The sequence below is a fragment of the Ochotona princeps genome, chromosome 30, assembly GCF_030435755.1.
Source record: "Ochotona princeps isolate mOchPri1 chromosome 30, mOchPri1.hap1, whole genome shotgun sequence".
Taxonomy (NCBI): domain Eukaryota; kingdom Metazoa; phylum Chordata; class Mammalia; order Lagomorpha; family Ochotonidae; genus Ochotona; species Ochotona princeps.
Genome location: NC_080861.1, coordinates 19,229,901 through 19,245,058, shown reverse-complemented (window position 1 = coordinate 19,245,058; position 15,158 = coordinate 19,229,901). Strand labels below are relative to the sequence as shown.

At 49.1% G+C, this 15,158-nt stretch overlaps 1 protein-coding gene across 1 annotated transcript in view; it reads right to left on the bottom strand.

The window, feature by feature from the left end:
• Window positions 1-15,158, bottom strand: part of ITGA9 (integrin subunit alpha 9) — a 238,213-nt gene that overhangs the window by 169,914 nt on the left and 53,141 nt on the right. Inside the window, exons 9-13 of the mRNA XM_058657132.1 lie at window positions 14,429-14,566; window positions 11,840-11,945; window positions 8,819-8,913; window positions 5,478-5,568; window positions 1,896-1,941 (exon numbers count right to left, since the gene is read on the bottom strand). Coding sequence (XP_058513115.1) covers window positions 1,896-1,941; window positions 5,478-5,568; window positions 8,819-8,913; window positions 11,840-11,945; window positions 14,429-14,566 — 476 coding nt within the window. The remainder of the gene's footprint in view (window positions 1-1,895; window positions 1,942-5,477; window positions 5,569-8,818; window positions 8,914-11,839; window positions 11,946-14,428; window positions 14,567-15,158) is intronic.

The following is a 15,158-nucleotide window of genomic DNA, read 5'->3' as shown; positions in this document are numbered from 1 at the left end:
AGCCAGCCTTGCAAGGTGCTGGAAGCCAAGTCCTGCAAGGTTTGTCTCATCTATCTGGAAGAAGGTAAGGAGTTTGACACTGCTCGCTGCTTGGGAAGCTGAGGCGGGAAGGAAAGCCACAATGCCATCCTGCAGGGTCCAGTGGGAGCTGCTGGTTTCACAGTCCTAAGTCACTGGGAGCCCCCCAGGAGAAGAACCATCAACCCAAAAGAGTGAGGCTGAGGGTAAGGAAGAAAGTTCAAGTGCAACAAAAGGAACCAGGGAAGTTTTAACTTCCAGCTGTCTCCCTGGTGGAGACCCAGCTGTGGCCTTCGGGCTGTGTGCGAGATACAAGGACAGAAGGGGGAAGAATTATAGGGATGCAGACTTAAAACCCGATTTATATCACTAAACCAAACAAAGCATTTCACAGATCCTTGTTCTTACAGGAATCAACTGAGATAAGTACAAGGGCTTTTTCTGAAAGTTCAAGCACAATGGAATTAAAAGATAAGTTACTGGTCTAGTGCAATGGCTCAACTGGATAATCTGCCCTGTAAGTGCCAACATCACATTTGGGTACCAGTGTGTGTTCAGGTTGCTCCATTTCCAACACAGCTCCCTGGCTCATGGCCTAGGAAAGCAGCAGGGGATGACCCAAAGCCTTGGGACCCTGCACTCCCATGGGAAATTCCTAGGGGCTCCTTCCTCCTGGCTTTGGATCAGCTCATCTCAAGCATTGTGGCCATTTGGAGAACGAACCAGTGGATGGAAAATCTTTCTCTCTGGGTCTCTGTGAAATATGTCTGTATTCCAATAAATATAAAATCTTGAAAAAAAAAGATGAGTTTATTCGGGTGCAAGAAACAGAAGCAAAATCCACACATACAGGGGCTATTCAAAGTGCGTATTCTAAGAAAAACACGCATGGATTTCAAAAATGCTTGTACCAAAAGACACTAATCTTTGAATTCTACTTCTCCGTTACTCTCTCAAGTCCTTTATCGTGTTTTAACAAAGGAGAATCCTGGAGCAGAAAGGTCATGGGACTCGTCCAGGAAACTCACTCAGCAAGGGTGGAGTTGGGGGGTTTTGAACTCAGCACCCTCCTCTGCCCACCTTCACAATCAACCTCAGGGCTTCTTCACCCAGAGGCTTAGTTGGGGGAGCTTCCACTAAAGCTTCCTGAAGCCCCCAGCCAGGTGGCCTCCAGGCGGTCTCCTCAGAGAAGAGGCTGGGTGGCCCCAAGTCAGGGCTCAGATGGCCCTGCTAAATGGGAGCAATGTGCGGTGTGGCTTGCACAGCCACTGGGACCCCTTCCAGCTCTCAGATCCTCCGGGTCTATTTCAGAAAGTTCTGCCATCAGAGGTTATTAACAAATCCAAGGGTTGGCTCCCGTTCCAGATGTAACTCGGCCTGCCTTCTGTGACTCATCCAGCAGAAATACTCAGACACACTTCACGCACAGCAGGTCACTGGCCTTGGGAGAGGGATGCAGCCTGCATGGGCTTTGTGAAGCACTGCGTCTGAACTCATGTTCCCTAAGGGGGGGCGGACTGAGTAGAGGTGAGGACCCCTCTTGGCACAGAGATGGGAGGACAGGACAGGTAGTGCCTCCCAGCCCTAGGAGCCTAACTGCGCCCACAGGAGATGAAAGTTTATAGAGAACACTCACCCAGGTCTTTAGGGCTTAGGGGTGAGGTTATCCCAAACCTTGTTGAGGAGCCAGGGATGCCATCACCCTTAAAAGCCCAGCAGGAAACACTGAGACAGAAGGCAAGAAGCATGGGCGCAAGGGCTCTGTCAGCAAGGACCAGGATGGACAGTACAGCTGGGCAATGGTGACAAATACACCTGTACCTCCCCCACCCAAGCCCACCCCTCCCGCCACGGAGGATGCGAGGTGCGAGTCTCACCTTAGCAGGACCACACTGTCTGACAGGAAGGCTCCAATGGTGACATCTGAAACAACAAGTACACAGTGCTCAGAAACTTAGGGGAGGCTGTGCCTGGACACTTGGCCTTGAAGTTGGAGGGGCCTCTGGCACCCACTGTCAGGGTACCAGACACAGTGAGTTATACAGGAGGTCTTTATTTTCCCAAAGGAAAATGGCAGTACCAAGCAGCAGGAGTCGGGGGGGATGGGAGGGAGCAGCTTTTATAGCATAATGGTGGGTACTTCGGGAGTACAGTGTCACGGGGATTGGCACACAAGAGTGGGGTAGGGGATCAGGGCTACAGGGCTGTAAGGGATTGATGGACAGGGCTGTCAGGGAACAAAATAGTGTATGGAACTAAAGAGCCCCAGCTTTACAGAAATGAAACTGAAACCAAAACATAAGGAAAACCAAAACCAAAACTTATTGGAACTGAAGCCTAGGGGAAAGCAACTTTTTTAAAGCGGCCGAGGGTCTAAAATGGCAGGGGTCTCATCAGTCTTCAGGGCCGATGCTCGAGCCACTGGTCACAAGGGCCATGCAGTGATTGTGCAAGTAACAGAGCCACAGCATCCCCCCACGGCAGCCACTGACCACATGTGGATACCTGGCACCAAGGTGTGCTCCAAGTGCAAAAGACACACCAGCATTCAAGGACCTAGAAAAACCATGAGCTCTCTCTCGTTGAAATCATAGCGTGCTGAAAATGAAACCTAGCTGTTTCTTTTTAACCATCTTATGCAGTTATCAGAATAGTTTCACTTATACAGGTGGTTCCCCTTACAACGTGTTTGTGCAACAGTGAGCTGCAGATGGGGGTCTCTAGGGTCCAATAACTCTTGGGGAATGCCTTAATGTCACCCAGCATGGGATGCATCCTCCACATTCCCATGCCAGAGCATCCTCTGTAAAATGAGAATCATTGTCCACAGCACCTTCTTCAACAGCGGCCAAAGGGGGCCAGGCATGGTGGCACAGTGGCTTATGCTGCTGCTTGCAACAACAGTATCCTGTTACAGCACTGCAGTTCCAGCTGCTCCACTTCTGACCCACCTTCCTACCAGTGTGCATGGGGAGGCAGAGATGATGTGCCAAGTACTTGGATCCCTGTCACCCACGTGAGAAAATGGCACAGATGTACTTTCCAGGCACCCAGCTTTGGCCTGGCCCAGTCCTAGCCATTGCAGCCATCTGGGGAATAAACTAGCAGGTGGCTAATTTCTGTCTCTCTTTCTTTGTCACTCTGCCTTTCCAATAAAATTAAATAATTCAACAAGAAGGAAAAGCTGCCAGTGTTTCCTGTTATCAGTGAGTTAAACATAATAAATGTTAAGTACGCAAACACTTTCAATATGCTAAACCAAATATTGAAGTCAGACATTCATGATAAAACTTGCTAAACAGCAGATTGAGGCTCCGGTTTAGCTGGCAATGTTTACTCCTAAATAATGGAGGAAGGATCCACTCAACACTGGAGTGCTTTGCCTTCCTCTCCCCCTAACGTGAGCCCCCTAACCTCGGGGTCCCATTACCACTGCCCAGAGCAAGCATATGGCTTAGGAGCATCTGCTGTTATCTATAAGCAACTGAGAGCGTCCACACCAGGTCCTTACTTAGGCAGAGCACCTGTAATCTTTGCACAAAGGTGTGTGGCTTCACTTGCTTCATCTTCACTGGTCTTCTTACATTGTCCAGATGCCAATTTGTCATCGTGACATGTGAACACAGCAGACACCAAGCATTTACAGAAAAACAGCTGAACCACTAGGCAGCTAGGATTCCACTCTCATTCTCCCTGAAGCTCCGACCCATTGTCCTAAAGTGTGTGTGTCTAGGGGGGCACTCCCACCCCTACCTTTAGCAGTTCCTAGGAGACTGACATGGCAAGTGAAATTATTTTGCATTCCTCAAGTGTTAACCTTATGGAAGGCATTCATGGAAGGCACTCATGGTAGTTGTCCCAGAACAAAAAGAACTGCTTTTGCAGGCTCAAAAAGACCCTTGAGGATCAATCAAACCTTCTATTCCAACCCTGTTCTCTACCCATTACCACTCCTCCTCTTGATGGATGTTCAAAACTCTTGTGTGTCCAGAGTGGCAAAGTCTGGTGGCCCCATACAAGGATGACATTGGCTTTCCCAGATGTCAACTGGAGAGAGAGATGTTCTCGAAAGAAAAATAACCAGACAGACATGCAAGCGTTTTCTGAATTCCAAGACAATTTTGGATTTTTTAAAATTCTTTACTTCCTAATCTCCTTCCTTTCCATATTCAAAGACCCAAAGTACTAATAATGCACTGTCTACTAAACTGGCTCTAACCCAGTCGGTATCACTCAGAGTGGGAGCTTGGAGTTGCACGTTTGATTCAATTAGCCTCAGTGACACAGGCATTAATTAGGCCTGAGGCTCAGCCAGGCAATCTGCAGTGGCAAGGGTCTTTATCAGCAAGAAAACATGGCTTTCTTCTCACTCCTTCTTTCACTCAACCATTGGCTTGCAGGCAGGGTGCTGCCCCCTTCCCTGTCCAAGGTGATGGCTCAAGCAAAGCTCTAGGCATTACTCCGGACATTTTAAATGTGGATAGCAACTTTTCTCCTTTACTAGAAAGAACTTTTGCTACAGAAATTATTATTAAAAAAATTTTCTGGTGATAAAACCCATCAGAGAAGTTAATTCTAGGCCATGCCGCCGGGCCCCTGGAGAAGTTCATTCTAAACGTGCAAATTAGGGGACAGTGTTGCAGTACAGTGTATTAAGCCACTGTGTGCTATACCCACATCCCATATTAGAGCACTGGTTTGAGTCCTGGCTTCCTTCTGATCCAGATCCTACTACTGTACCTGAAAAAGCAGCCAAGCACAGCCCAATTACTTGGGACCCTGCCAACCATAAGAGACTCATATTGAGTTCCTGGTTTCGTCCTCGCCCAATCCAAACTATTGTAGCTACTTGGGGAGTGAAATAGCAGGTGTTCGATTTCTCTCTTTCTCCCTATTCACGCCACTCTCTCTTTTTTTTTAAGATTTATTTATTTTTATTGGAAAGACAGATTTACAGAGAGAAGGAGAGACAAAGATCTTCCATCTACTGGTAGACTCCCCCAAATGATTGCAATGGCCAAAGTTGAGCTAATCCGAAGCCAGCAGCCAGGAGCGTGCTCTGGGTCTCCCACACGGGTACAGGGTCCCAAGGCTTTGGGTCATCCTCCACTGCCCTCCCAGGCCCTAAGCAGGCAGCTGGATGGGAAGTAGAGGAATTTAGACACAAACTGGCACCCACATGGGATCCTGGTATTGGCAAGGTGGGGAATTAGCCATGTAGCCATTGTGCCAGGCCCCACTCCAATTTAAAAATAAATAAACCTTTTTCAAAAGATTCACCTAAAAGTTTCTGAAAAAGAAAATCTCACATAAATGTCTATACCATTTCAGAAACCGAACTCCCCATTTGTTGCTGTGAACCGTCTAAATGCTAAGATGACTGCTAAGCAGGCTGGAAGTTACACTACCCCCGTTTTATCTGTGCTTATCAAATGTTCCGTTAGAGGAAGGCAACTCACCAGGGTAGCCGTTCCCATCCATATCAACGCCTCCTGATATGGACTGGCCAAACATCCGCAGAATCGGACTGATCTTCCGTCCAGACAGTTTCTGAAACAGATGATGGGGAAGTGGAGTTACTGGAATGGACCACAGGCATAAACAAGGGGGGAAAGTGACATAGAACTTGACCAGGGGTTCCCGAGAAGGCACTGGGAGGCCACACACTCCTTTAGGATGGCTTGCTTCAGCCAGGTGTCAGCATTTTAATTTTTTTTTTTCTAAGACCAAGATCAATAGAAAAGCACCAAGACCAGGGTGATCACGTTTTGAGAAGTTGAAGTTCAAAACTGATAAAGTCCATTTCTCACAGAGGTAAGGCTGGCTGGAATTCTACCAACCTATCTACCCTGTTCCATATAATGCACTGGGCTTCCAAGACAAGAGGAGACTGTTTTGCCAAATCATTCTGTGGTGTGGAAGCTTCTAGAAACTGACAGAACTCTCCGAGAACCATCCAAAGCCTCCTTCCTCAGCCAGTCAGGCATAGCCCAGGGCCCCAGCAGCCTACAGCACCTGGAATTCTGACTCTTCATTCAGCATCAAGTTGACTGCTTGTGTAGACACGGAGATAGTGGTTCAGGAACATCTGGGCTATACCCAACCTTGGTCACACTGAATGTTGCCATGACCCCTTGGGCCATGTGAGTCCTCACAGGGACCATGAATTCCTAAGCCAGACCAGTGCCAGTCTCTGGAGCTCACATGAGCCTGTTTCCCCTACAGATGCCTAGCGGAATAACAAGTCAAACTCTCATAGCAAAATCTGCGTGCCCAAAGCAGCTGCCATGGGACCACATGGATCTGCCTTCCCTATCATTTTCCTTACAGAGTCATCCTGCAGGGAAGTCAGGAGCACCCTGTGGGGTTGGGGGCATTTCCATAGGATCCACAGAGAGAGACTCCAGGGACATCCCTACTCCAGCCATCCCAAGGACAGAGCATTTGCTACAGCAGACATGGGAGAATCGCTTCCTGTTCACACAGCGGAGCCACGCCATCTACACAGCTTTGTCTAAACAAATGCAGAACGCGCCTGTGCGTTTTCCAAAAAAGCCTAGTGGTGAGTGCAGGCGTACCCAGCGCAGCCCGTCCCAGCTTTGCTCTTCTCGAAGGCAGGCTGCGGCTGAGACAGGGCGGCTAGTAGGAGAGAACGGGTGGTCTTCTGGGGGGCTGGGGGCGGGGAGCAAAGCGGGCTTACGCTATCCCACAGACATCTGCAGGCCATTACACTGCAAAGCCAGGAAGATAAGTCCGCTCTGCGCTAATAACCCTAAATGAAAGCCAGGAGTGCCGGAGACCCTCCGCTGGACTGGGTTTACGAGCAGCCAGCAGGATCAGAGGGGCCGCCAGCCCTGTGCCCGCAGTAAGCTCGCGAGGGAGGAGGCTGGCCAGGATGGGAGCAGCAATGGAGGAAGGAGTTAAAGAATCACGTGCAAGCCCTCGGGCCCCAGGGCTCATGGCGTAGCCAGCAGAAATAACAAAGAGCAGGGCCAAAGAAAAGCCATGCCGTTGGCCACAGCCATCTCTTCCCCCAGCTCCGCACACACAATGCCCGCTCTGTCCGGGACCTGGGCCCGGAAGAATCCATCGTTAGAGGATTTGGGCTTTCCCCCGCCCCCTTTAAAAATCACTGACCTTCTCATACACATATCAGCAGCTTAGAAAAGTATAATCATAGCTGTTTCTGACTTTTTTTTTTTAAGAGCCCCAAACCACTTCTCCTTGTGCAGCCCGGGAGCCGGCAGACTGCAGCTAACCGCAAGCGTCCCCTGCGGCTCTGGGCAGGGGAACCCACCCAGCAACCAAACAAAAACACTGTGGGGGCCCCGGGAGGGGAAGCAGGGGTCTCTCACAGGTGGCCTCTCTGTGTGATTAGCCTCAGAGGTCCCTGATCAAGTTTCCAGGAGGATACATGGGGAATGACCCTTCCCTGCCCAAGGAGGGGCACAGGGGGTGGAGACCTGCTTGCAGTTTGTCATTGTCACACAGCTTCCTCCAGCTCCATCTAGCACAGCCCTTGTGACCCGGATGCAGCACCACAACTGTCCAATTTCCTCCTGCTAGGCCTGCAGAATCACCTAAGAGGTCACTGTTGTACTACGTGGGATACACCCACCCTGCTGGCCCAATGAGTTTCCATATTTAGCTTCCTCTTGCAGCATGCAGCTAGAAGGAGGGTAGTGGTTATAAATGAAAGAACACCTGAGACTCAGCTAAGCAGTCTGAACAGCCATACTGCCACTGACCTTGCTGAGCCGAAGTCGCCTTGTAGACAAAAGGTAGATGACAAATGGTCCCCAGCCCACACGGGTGTCATGAGCATTGGAGAGAAGGAAAACACACGGCAGGCAGGCAGGCAGGCAGGCAGTCAAGCCCTGGTTCTCCTCTGACCCAGCCATCTCCCCAGGCACCTGTCTCATACAGTTGAGCCTCTGACCTGACGACAACCTGAGCCTCAGCTGACATCAGCAAGCCCTGAACCCTCGACTTGTCCATCAGCATCTGCTGGGGCAAGAACAATTACCAATGAGCCTGCTGTGTGCGTCTACATACCACCTCTGAAACCTAGAATACAATCTCTCACACACACACACACACACACACACTCGCATGAGCAGGAAGTGCCTAGCACATAGTAAGTGTTCTACAAATCCATGTTTGCAGATCGGAAGTTTGGCTGCATGGATGCTGCCCTTTCCTGTCCCAGCCCCCTGGGAGAGACGAGTGCCACTGTCGCAGCACGCGCAAACATCCTGACACTGCTTCTCACTGACAGCATGACTTCCTTTTTTCCCAGGGGCTGGGCGGGACTCCATCAGCAAGATTGAACAGCACGCTGATAAGGCAAAAAGTAGAATTCTCCACTTCCACCTTCCCTAAGCTGGGGGCTCAGTCCAAGGCTCCTGGTTTCAATGCTGCTCCTGACAGCACTGTGATAACAACAGCCTGTGACAGCCTTCAGGCCCCCCTTCCATGGACCATGGTCTTTCTAGATTATGTGGGACAACACGGTCCCTCAGCTCAGCTCACATGTTTGACGCAGGACTGACCCAAAGGAAGAAATCAGCCACTTCTGTTCCTATAGGAAGAGTTCTCCTGCAGGGTGAGAACTGGCATATTATCTCGTGTAGGCACAAGGCATCTCTGAATGCAGTATCTTTTGCTGCAAGGCAGGCAGGCTGAGAGCAAGAGCAATATTATGTCTTCCCTGTGCTCTCTGGATACGGTGCATCCTGAGGATTCACACCTGTCTGCTGAAGAAATCATGAAGAAGCCCCACCGTGGTCCTGCCACTTACCATTGAGTACTGCGGTACTATCCCTCCAGCATCACCATGGTAGATGTAGACTGCACCTGCATAATCATCCTCCTTGGGCGCACCAATGGCCACATCTGGGGAGAGAAACACCTACGGGTTAGAAAAGGCATGATGTAACTGTCTTCCCTAGTTATGTCTGAGTCTCCCGATACCGGACATTCCCGATTGCTGACCGCCGAAGCATTACACTGAACAACAACAACAAAATCACAGAACGTTACAAAAACTGCAAAGAGTTTACTCCATTCTCCTTGAACAAAAAATCCCCAAATCACCCAGCAGAAGAAGCACAAAGATAAATTATCCACCCTGATCTCAGTCAAGACAGGGAAATTCCATGGATCACGGTTCTCACAGAAATGAGAAAGTCAAGTCCACTTGCAGACACAGGAAATGTTCAGAGGGCATTTGCTTCCCTCTACTCCCAAGTCGACATCACGCTCACCAACTGACAACTCTTGGAACAAAGCCTGGATCATTCCTTTCCCCTTGGTTTCTAATAGAATCCTGCATGTACAGGAGACCAAGGGCCAGCAGCAAATCCTCTCTCTCTCTCTCTCTCTCTCTCTCTCTCTCTCTCTCTCTCTCTCTCTCTCACAAGGCCTCTGTGGCAGCTGGCAGAAGTCATCAGCCTGGGAAGAATTGGCCCATTTCAGCTCTAAGGATCTGCATCATAGCAGGAAAGATGATCACAGACCAAAGGAAGGGGACAAGAAGTAGGAAAGACACTGCTATCCACAGGACCGAATGCGACAGAGAGGGAGAAACAGAGAGAAAAAGTGTCTTTCATCCACTGGGTCACTCTCCAAATGGCTACAATGGCCAGGATCATGTCAAGATGAAACCACCCACCCTGGGTCTTCCACATGGCAATCATGGCCCTCAAACACGGATGTATCTTGCACTGTCTTTCCCAGGCACATTAGCAGGAAGCTGAATTTGCACACTGATATGGGATGCCAGCACATCAAGAGGTAGCTTAACCCGCTGCAATACTACAACATCCAACAACTACAGAATACACACTCTTTCCAACAGTATATGGAACACTTTCCAAGTAGGTCCCCAAACAAACCACAGCACATTGAAAGGAATGGAAATCACAACAACAAAAAATTTTTTTTTCCTGATCACTATGTAAAAAGGCTAGAAATCAATAACAAGAAAAACCTTGGAAGCTACACAGTTCAAGGAACTCACCTGCAACATAACAACCCAGTAAGAAAAAACAAAGAGCACAAACATTTTTCAGACGATAAAATACAAGAGACGCATGAAAAGACAATCAGGGTCACCCACCATCAGGAAAAGACAAAAACTATGAGCTTCACCTCACCCAGTTAGAATGGCTCTTGTCCAAAAAAAAATTTTCTTTTAATGAATACTGGAGAGTATGTAGAACAAAATGTACCATAATACAGTGTTGGTAGGAATACAACCTGGGGCAAAGATTATGGATAGTCCTCAGAAGTGTGTGTGTGTGTGTGTGTGTGTGTGTGTGTGTGTGTGTGTGTGTGTGTTTAATGGCAGAGTTAAAGAGAAAGCAGAATAAACAGATCTTTCTCGGAAAAAAATGACTTTTTTTTATTAGGCAGATTTACAGATAAGAAGAGACAAAAAGATCTTCCATCTGCTGGTTCACTCCCCAAATGGCCACAATGGGATGCTGGTTCATGTCCTGGCTGCTCCACTGCCCATCCAGCTCCCTGTTTATGGCCCAAGAAAGGAGTAGAGGATGGTCCAAAGGCTTGGGACCCTGTGCCCATGTGGCAGCCCCAAAAGCAGCTCCTGGTTCCTGGCCTCAGATAAGCTATTCTTTGGCCGTTGCAAACATCTGGGGAGTAAACCAACTAATGGAAGACCTCTCTCTAGTTATCCTTCTCTCTGTAAATCTGCCCTTCCAATAAAAACATGTGAAAACTTTAAACAGAAAATGTGATATAAATACACAATGTAATATTACTCTACCATAGAGAATTAAAGCCTGTCTTTTGCAACAAAATGGATGCAACTAGAAACCACTGAGCTCACCAAAATAACTGAAATCCAAAAATACAAATATCAGGTTTTCTCTGGTTTGTGATAGCTAATATGTAAAGTACGAAAAACAATGTTTATTACCAAATTCAAATTTAAGTCAATGTCTGAGTATAACTATGTTAACATCTAGAATATACTGGATAAAACTCAATAAGGAATAATCTAGTGAAAAACAAACAATAGTTCTAAACAAACATTTCCCAGGGAAGGGGCCACCAATGGCCAACACCACCATTAGCCATCAGGGAGATGAAAGTCAAATCCACAATGAGTGATCCTTCAGTGGTTTGTAGGAGAATGGCAAAAGTTAACAAGCGGTGGCCAGGGTATGGAGAAAAGGGAAACCCTTGCACACCGTTGGGGATGCAAATTTACAGCCATGGTAGAAAACAGTACAGCAGAAGTCCTGAGGTGCTGCTGCACAGCAGGGTGACTGTATTTCTCCAATAAAACATTTCAGGAGACAGGCTGCTGGATGCTTTTATCAACAACAACAAAAAAAATGTTAAGTGCTTGAAAGGATAAGTGTGTTTACCGTGGCTGGATTATTATACAAGCTACAAATGTAACCAACCATCACATGGTACCCCATACATATGCAAATTGTTATCTATTAAAATTTTTGAATAACAAATCTCATTTTACTAAGTCAACCTGCATGCTGCAAAATGTCAGAAGCAAAATGTCTCCTTCAGCCTCAGAGGCTGAGGAACCTGAGTAGGTGGGCGGAAGGTGGGACCAGCCCACCTGCACTGCCAGTCACTATCAGAGAACACTGAACTGATGAAACAGGGCTCCCACAGGAGAGCAAGCCGGAGGGCATGCAGCTCAGCCCTAAGAGCCATCCTCTCCCCAGGACACACATGGGCATCAGGGTGAGCTGCAGACCCAGGAACCAGTCAGGTGGGAGGGACCCGGCTGTGATATGGGCAGTCAGCTGAACTTGGCAGGCCAGCTCACCTGGGAAGCCATCGTCATCCAGGTCCCCTAAGCTGCTGATGCTCTCCCCAAAGTGTGCATTGTAGGCGCTGTCCCCGGTCAGAGCCAGCTGCTCCTCCAGGGCTCCCTGGGAAACAGGATGGAAGGAAGCAAGAAAAACAAATGAACAAACCAAAAAATAACAATTAAAAACCCGAGCTCTAACAATGCCTTCTGAGAGCACTCCCTCTGCCAGGAAACACCTGGATGGCATCAGAGGCACCCAAGCTTCCCTCTCCTGGTGGCCAACAACTCCTTCCACCTGACTGGCAACAGTCAGTCCCCAGAGCCAGTGGTGCACCTTGGAAGGTGGCATGCTCACAGCAGCACGTGGGGACAGCTCCCCTTGTTCTGCCCACCCAGCTCTTCTCCTGTCTCATCAGCCCCTCTGCTCTCCCAATGGCCTAGCAGGTTTCCCAAAGCTGTTCTGAAGGGGCACATATTTCTCTACTTTTTCTCTCCTCCACCTTACGATAAAAATTCATGAAGATGCTTTTGCAAGGCACATGATCAATGGGTCTTCAAAAAACTCAAGCAAATGTGTACTGTTTTAAAACGTGTTTGCATGGGTTTTAATTTTTGTTTGCACCCTAAATAAATTCATCTTTGAGCTCCATTTTTCCATGAACCTTCTAACACACCCTTGTATTAGTCCCTTTGATAGAATCGGTTCAAAACATTTCAGCCAGGGGTTGGAGTGGAGCCCTATCACGCCTGGCTTAGATCTGAATTTCCAGGGCATAAGGGGACCAGAGAAGCAAGTGGGAATACCCACTCTCTCCCCAAATCACCAACGAGTGAACACCAGAGCTGGCACAAAAATGCAAGGTGGTGCTTTGAGACAGAATGTCTGTGCCATCCCCAGGAGGGTCTGGCTTTGTTAGGACCAAGTCCTTCTCACCATAAACCTAGCTTGCAACTTGACTTGATGGTTCTTGGGTCAAGAAATCTCTCCCCTCTGAAACACAAATGCTGTGGCCTCTGCACCTGAAGGGAGTTGCTTCTAGAACCCCCTGTGGGTATCAAAATTGCAGATACTCACGTCCCTTAGGCAAGACGCTGCGGGATGTGTATACAACCTAGACACAATCTCCTGAATGCCTTTGGTCACCTCCAGGTGACGGATACTGCCTAACACAAGATAAATGGCACATTAAGCCCCAGTGGCATTGGGTGGCTTAAGGAACACCAGTGAGTGTGCAGGTTCAGAACAGGTGCAATCTTTCCCTGAACATGTTCAATCCACAGATATCTGAATCTGTAAATGGGGCACCCGTGCCTATGGATGTTTGACTGGAGACAAACCGGAGACAGTGACAGTAGAGAAGAGGGACCTGCAGCTGATACCTACGCAGCAGGTGCTGCAGGGCCATCTCCTCATTTAAAATCCACCATGAGCCCACAAGGGGGCTGTCACAACTCTTCCCTCTTCTCATGTCAGACATACTAGGAAAAGCCAAACTCATTGAAAGGGACTCCAGAGGCCCCTAGAAAGGGAAGGAAAACAGAAAAGGGTGCCCTGAGGAAACAGCTGTTAGCAGGAGCAGGTGGGGGTGGGGGCAGTGTAAGCTTCAGATGTTGCTGAGTCTAATAAAGCGACTCAACTGAGCACTCCGCACCCGCCCATGCCAAACTGGCCACTCCAAAGTCGGTTCCCTCATTGGTTCATGCAGCCCGTCTCATTTGCACACACTTTCAGGTCCCTGGTTGGTGGTTATCCCTGCCTTCTGATTAGTTGCTATTCTGCCCCTTCCCTTAATTGGTTAAAACTGAACTCATTTTTCAGAAAGGGGCCAATCAGAGGGAGCCACTGTATTTCTACAAGAGCCAGCACTGGTGAACTTCTTTGGCAACTCCTCCCTTGGAGTCCCCCCTCCTGACTGCAGTGGAAGGAGGGTTCTCGCTTTCAGTAAATCTTGCTTTGCTCCCTGTCTCTGCCCACGTGGAAATTCTTCAACGTGAGATAAGAACCAAGAGTGCTCTCATCAGCCCATGACACCAAGATTCAAGCTCCTAACCAGCTCCAAAATTACCCAGCTTTCCCATTCCTCTCCTCTGCCTTGCAATCATTGTTCAAACAGGCCAGGACTCCCCCATCCTTCAGGAAGCACTGAACACTAAGACATGCTGGTCAGGAAAGCACAATGTGTAGGGGCACTGTGCCCATGGAGGGGGTCTGGGGAATTGTGCTCACCAAGTCCACTCCTGACTCACACACTGCTCTGTCCAGCACCCATGCAAGCCTCCTGCAGACACTGAATGCCCAACCCTCTTAGCTACATGGTGACCTCATTCCTCCCTCTGTCATTGCCTGCTCACAGTTTCCTGGAATGTCAATTGGAGTGCATGTGCCAGGAGTTACCACCACAGGAACAGAGAAGTGTCTTCCCTCCCAGGTCTCAGAGCCACCTTCCAGACGAACCTACAGACTTCAGCAGCTCCAGTGTTCCCTGGTTCTTTCCAGTCTCGGGCCACCCAGTTGCACACCCAGTTGCATACCCAGTGCAGGCCAACGTGCTTGCCCTGTCGCACCCACACACTCATGCCCACTCTGCCCAGCTTCGTACTTACATTTCCTCTGTTGATGTAGATGGTGACCTGTCCCTCGTCCCTGATCTCAGAAAACATGGGGGCCCCCACCAGCAGGTCAGAGAGGCCGTCCCCATTCAGGTCAACTGCGCATAAGGAGGAGCCGAAGTAAGATCCCATCTGCAAAGAATTGAGTCGCAACAGTGTTCCGTGTGTGCCCTCACACAAGCAAGCTTCCGGTTCCTCTCCCCATCACCTTCATCCCCACATCTAGACTCCAGCCCCATATGGAACACTGCCCGGGCAACCAGGCAGACACCCAGCCTCGGTGGGCCCCCAGCAGCAGGCAGGGCCCCAACCAACCTGAGACCCAAGCTAACTGGCTCAGGGCTCCTGATCCCTGGAGCTCCCTCCAGGGGAAGATTAAAAAAAATCCCTTCCCCAGAGAATGAGGCGTTATTATTAAACATCTAAGCTGAGGTTGCACACACAGGTCACAACTGTAAGGAAAGTGTACCACATATCTGACGACTGACACAGCCAAGCAAGCAGTAACAGGGAACTTCACGTAACACACACGAAAATAAACATTACAGGAGGAAACAGATTCTCTCCCGAGCCTGGGCACAGCAGCTAAAGACGGTCTGAGGAGGCAGGAGCTGAAGGGACAGGAAAACAACTGGGAAGGTCTCACAGCCGGTGGATGTCAAGGCTTTCCAAGCTACAGGGGTTAGCTCCTGAGTCTTCCACTTCATCAAGGTGCAAAAGTGAA